Source organism: Pygoscelis adeliae, unplaced genomic scaffold (assembly GCF_000699105.1).
Source record: "Pygoscelis adeliae isolate BGI_AS28 unplaced genomic scaffold, ASM69910v1 Scaffold62, whole genome shotgun sequence".
NCBI classification, from domain to species: domain Eukaryota; kingdom Metazoa; phylum Chordata; class Aves; order Sphenisciformes; family Spheniscidae; genus Pygoscelis; species Pygoscelis adeliae.
In genome coordinates this window covers 3,973,904-3,979,752 of record NW_008824401.1, presented here as the reverse complement: position 1 = coordinate 3,979,752, position 5,849 = coordinate 3,973,904, and the positions used below count along the sequence as shown (strand labels likewise).

The window sequence follows — 5,849 nt, the reverse complement described above, 5'->3', positions numbered from 1 at the left end:
GAATCATGAATATTTGTGCATTTTTGCATGACTCGCTTTAAGGGGGGGGACACGGGGGGATGACACACAAACCAACTTCAAACAATTTTGTGTGTCCTTATACATGCTTGCTTCTGCATATTTTTTTTTGATTATGCTGTGAACAGTGAGTCCAAAGTTTAGCTTTGTCAAGGGCTCTCTACTTTTTCCCAGTATCTTGGCCCCTGTATAAGAACTTGATCTTGCAGATCCAATACAAGGGAGCGTTGCAAAGAAATTAGCAAGGATTACATCCCTTCACATCAATAGCACGTATAAATTTCTCATGTGGCATCGCAGATGTTACAGACTATTGTTTTCCCAGCTACTGAAATATACAGAAATATAATGGTTTGTTACATTACAATAAAAATAGAGACATTTCAATTACCTCTGGCAATAAATACCAATATATCTTTATATATATAAATATATATATATTTATATATACTTATCCAATGTAGTGGTAAAAACTGAAAATGCAAAAATTATTCAAAGACTTTTAAAAACAAAGTGGGTGGCTGAAAAATACAATACAGGGTTTGGTTTGGTTTACTGTTACATATAATTTTTAAATAAGTGCTAAGTAGAATAGGAAAGTAATTTTGCTGTCTACATCTCGGTACGTCCCTGTTTGCCGAGATCGGTAACGATCTGGCTGTGTAGTTACCTCCAACATAAACAGAGGATTCAATCTTCAAAAGCGCTAGGAACGTTCTGTTTCTGCTGAAGAGTCATCCTTGTATTCTGTTCTGAAGGCAGGCTTGCAAGCGTCACTGCATTCTTTGATACACAGTGAAGGGTTACCGAAATCAACACCACCTAGTTCCTCAGCTTTTGACATCAAATTTGCGCTTCCTTGTCAGTGTTCTGAAAGCAAGTCATCACAGCAGTCTCTTGATTGTGAAGTACTTGGATTTCTAGGGCTGGATAAACTATTATCACTGACATTCTCTGCTGAAAGCGGCACATTAACAGTGTGTCTTCGGTGCATTAATTTACTCCTGTGAGGAACTTCCATCACGTCGTCATGTTTCACAAACTCACCACTGCATCCTGCATCAATAATCTTAACTTTGCTCTGGTCCAGCGTTTCAACAGATTTTAACTTGGTTTTATCAAAGCTTTTAATAGCTAACTGTGAGGATAGAAAAATGATGTTAAAAGCATTGTCTACTTTCTTCATTACAAAGAAGTAAAATGAATAGTGTTTCTTGAAGATAATTATCTCATTAATTTCATGGTATTCTTTATACTGAGAACACAGCCAAGGATTAAAAATATCATATTTTGTAGGACAGTAATTATATTTGGTCTACATATACAAAAACAAGAAGAGGCCAACCTGCCCCGGACTACACATACATCAGTACCAGAACTGAAAAGATAATGAAGGCATTCCAAAACTTACTTTCACTGTGCTATCCCAGTATCATCCTAACTCTTCTAAACACCTTTTGTAATGCAAGTCTCAAGGTACTTGAAATTAACAGCCATTTTTTTTACCATTAAGAAACACGTAAGTAGTAATGCAGAGAGGCTCAGCCAGGCACTGCTGAAGGCAAAGGCAAAAACTCCCCGCTTCCAGACATCATCTGTCAGGGAAGAGACGCCCACCCTTCCCACCCCCTCTTAAAGACTTCAATTTGGTCATTCCATCTATTCTTATCTTCCATTTCCATATCTGCTCCTGATTTTTCCTTTTCAGAGTGGGTGGCTCTCCTTGATTACTGGCCACTCTGCAAATGTTAAAATAACCAAGAGAAAAAAGAGAATCCAAGCACGCTAACGACAGATTTTCTAAGATAAGAACTAAAGGCAGACGTTAATTATGATACCCTTTTACTGAAATAATGGCAACAATCTTAAAAACGTTTCAGATGGAAATTATACATGTTTAAACCCACTAACAATTTAGAGCTGTATGACCTGTCAATTCACAAAGCCATGACAGTCACACATGGTTAAAGTGCTATATATCGTGGTCACGTTAGTTTTTTGACACCTGCTGTACTTGCATGACATAACTACCTTCAGCAATCCACACTTACAAAATCTAAATCCCACGTTTAATTAAATAGTGTAATATTATCATTAATACTAGAAAGAATTAATAAAATATTACAGTTTTATAGCATTAATTTAGCATTCTCAAGGCTCTTTGCAAATGTTAAATCTCATAAGGGCTCTATGAAATAGAACAGTATTCCATTTTCTAGATGGAGATGAGCAGCAGAGTCTGCATTTCCAAGGCTATGTCAATCTAATAATGGGCAGCTACTGAACTGACCTGGTAGAAAACTGTTTTCTTTTGAATAGGTTAGTTTTTCTCTTGATTTAGTATGCTGAAATGGCTCAGCAGATGGTCCAATGAGAGTCAAAGACAGTGTAAAGAAGGAAGAGGAAGCACATGCTCTGGGTGCAGAGCAGCATCCAACAGTCAGATTGGTGTAGGGTGCCATGGTACCCCCAACCATAGATGAATTGATTACATTTATTTGTGTCACAGCTGACAACGCAACGTGCAGTTTGCTATCACTCTTGCAAACAATCTCCTCCTACAAGCAGACCGATCACGCAACCCCCAATTTTAATCTACTGAAAAATTTCTCTCTTGTAAATGGCATCTCTGCTTGGCTACAGCTCTGATAAGCTGTAGGAGTTTTTTCAAGACTTGGTATAACCTAGATTTTGCTAGACATGATGCAGAAAACAACACAGAGATGAAGCCTGCAATAAGAGGCTTAAGAGGTTTAAAAGTAAGAATAAGATGTTTAAAAGGTGTTATAGAAGCACCGTTGATGTTTGAACAACGATGAAACATTAACAGTTTAGCAAACAGGTCAGAACTTTCAGGATTCACCCACCACCACTAGCAAAAAAAAAAAACTTTCCTGTTATATGTATCTATATTAATAGCAGACAAAACAAACAGATTTGCTGTATCATACAAATAATTCAAGAAAGTATTTCCACTTACCTGATGTAATAACTGGTAGTCAAAATTAGGGACACTTTTATCTCTTGTTATTGTTCTCCGTAAATGTTTTGCTCTAAAAAATTAAGAAATTAAGTTTAACTGTGCAAGTCTTTCCACAGAAGTCCAATCACAGAAAATCCACAAGGTGGCACTATCTCAACACAGAAAGGCTGCTATCTGACCTCAAAATGACCGCCTACTAGTATTTCCTGTATTTTATCACAGAATATACATTGACGTTTAAAAAGGTCATAGGCAAAACCCAACCACTGAGTGAAGCACTAAGATAGTATTTTTAAAGCAGTCTGGCTCTGAAATTCTTAATTTATGGTACACCAAGTATTAGTGCAAAAACAATTTTAAATACGTTTGCAAGTACTCCTTCGCCGGCCAGCTTTTCCCTCCTGCCGCACAGCACGTCGCTGCTGTTCACCACCAATGAGTATGCCATGCCTAGAACAACTCTCTGGTGATATGAACGTGCATGCCTCGGACGATCAGCATCTACCGTCGAATTAGTCATATGTGATATGTAACAATGCTTGACCCGCTTTGGGGCTTTATTAACAGTTGTATTTCTTGTTTGCTTATGGGAAACAATCGAAGTACTTCTGAGGAAGCTTCTATGCTTACTTGTTAAATCTGTTAATTGATTGGACCAGTTGAAGTTGTCTGCTTATGGGATCATCAGCTTTCTCACATGGCTTAGAATTCACTAGGGGTTTAAAAGAACAGGCAGCTAAAATTACAACTGAGTCACACTTAAGAATTAAAAAAACACAGTTCTGAATTAGAAGTGGTATCTACTGACATTAGATTTAAAATTTTACAGTAAAACTGTAATAGTAATAACTTGAATCAGAGTCACAATTTATCTTTGGAAATTTTAAAGCATTTTAAGTCACAGGAGTAAGCATTCTTCATCAGATTAGCATGACTGGCCAAGCTTCTGAAGAGACCACGTAATACTGGACTTTGAGGCCCTTAATTCCAATTTTTACAAACCTGAATTAACACACAGATGCTATACCACCTCTTCATTAATTACCTATTCACGTCTTCTATTGTTCTTTTAGAACTATTCTCCTAATATTTGAAAGGACTAGATCAATCTTGGCATCAGCATACTATGATTAATTTTGGTTTTGTATTAACGGAACATTCACAATCTTTCTCAGGGCAGCAGGCAAGAGTTATTTTGAAAAGCCTAACTAAAACTCATGGATGCTGAAATGGGCACTCCTGCTCGTCTTCCCTAATTCCTGCTTGTGCAGCCTCACTGTCTTCTTTCACAGTTCCGGTGGCAGCAGGTCCTTTACTGTGCTGAGTTGTCTAGCTCACCACAGAACTTGTTACGCCCCTTGCCCCAGGTTAGTGAATTGGATCAGCTTGAAAATCAACCTGAAAAACTTCTGAGCCAGCATAAGGAAAGTAGTGAATAAGCAAGACCAGAAGCTGAGGGCGAGAGGGAAGAGGTGAGGATGGACGGTGAGTGACATCATCTCTTTTAAGTGGCAATAAGCCATTACATCAGCTCAGCTGTATTGTCAAACTGTACCATGTGTCTCAACATATTTGCTTAGACTGTACTATATGCTGCCATTTACTGAAAGACATTCTTCTGCAAATCGTGCTTAATGGTTTAGACGGTTACCTTTGTAGCTCTTACTTCTGTCACATAATACAAGAAGACTAACTGATGGAAGGGTCACTCCCTAACCTCTTTTAGGGCAATGTAAATGACAGCTAGAGGTGATTTAAATCAATGTTTTACTTTGCACTGAAATAGACAATTATTACATGGTTAATTATATAATCTCAAGTATGGCATGTTTTTTAACTTTAAATGGTTTTGTATGTAAAATTCCCCCCCACGCACCAAAAAAGTGAAAACTGAGTTTGCAGCGATGTCATGAATGTAATACAAGGTCTGCTGCACTTAGTTATAATATTTTAGGTGTTACCTGTAATAAATAGGCAAAATAGTTGTCTGGGGTTTAATTATATGTAAATCAATTATATAAAATATTTGATGTAGTTGCACATGAATTCCTAAATCCCTTTTTATTCATACCAGTGGAAATATGACATGTACCTTTTTTTCTTATCTTGATAGTAGCATGCTGCTCACACTCCTTTTCTTTCTCTGCTGATGTAGGTACATAGCTTGGTGCTGTTTCCAGCAACTTAATGATATTTGAATTCTTAATTTTAAAAGTTTCCATTTTCATCATTATTAAAGAAAAAGAAAAACATCAGTACAATTTAGGATTCTAGTCTATGCAGAGTGTGTTAATTAATTGCTGTGAAAATGAATGTAACGCACACAAAAATACCTCATTATAAACACAAACTTCAAATTGTATCATTTTGAGTAGGGACAAAATCAGTGTTCCACAAGTTGTACTGTACCGGAGTGATGATTTTGTAGTCTTGACCTATTATTTTAAACTGTATTATTTATGGGTTAAGCTAATTTCAGTTTAAATGGTAATACACATACTAAAATTAAGTACAGAATTTTGTGGTCATTATGCTACATCTCAGAGGCTATTTAAGCACATAAAGATAGGGACCATGCATCAAATCATTTAAAGAGTGAAATAATTCTTTGTAATTTAGTATTACATATTATGTTATTGCTATTAATAAAGGGGAAGGCCAGAGTTATTGATGACAAGATAAAAGGTATCATAAGGCATGAAGGGCAAAAGACGCTGGGTGGAACAAGGAAGATTGCTAGCAGTGTAACTGATTAGTGAAAGTTGTTCATTTTCCTATATTCAACATTTCTTGGGCTTTCTCTGCCATTACTAGCATAGATTTTAATGTCATTTTCATTCACGTATGC

At 36.6% G+C, this 5,849-nt stretch overlaps 1 protein-coding gene across 1 annotated transcript in view; it reads right to left on the bottom strand.

The window, feature by feature from the left end:
* Positions 1-547: 547 nt before the first annotated feature.
* Positions 548-5,849, bottom strand: part of ANKRD27 (ankyrin repeat domain 27 (VPS9 domain)) — a 35,976-nt gene continuing 30,674 nt past the window's right edge. Inside the window, exons 25-28 of the mRNA XM_009320277.1 lie at positions 5,094-5,202; positions 3,632-3,713; positions 2,999-3,071; positions 548-1,156 (exon numbers count right to left, since the gene is read on the bottom strand). Coding sequence (XP_009318552.1) covers positions 881-1,156; positions 2,999-3,071; positions 3,632-3,713; positions 5,094-5,202 — 540 coding nt within the window. The 3' untranslated portion in view covers positions 548-880. The remainder of the gene's footprint in view (positions 1,157-2,998; positions 3,072-3,631; positions 3,714-5,093; positions 5,203-5,849) is intronic.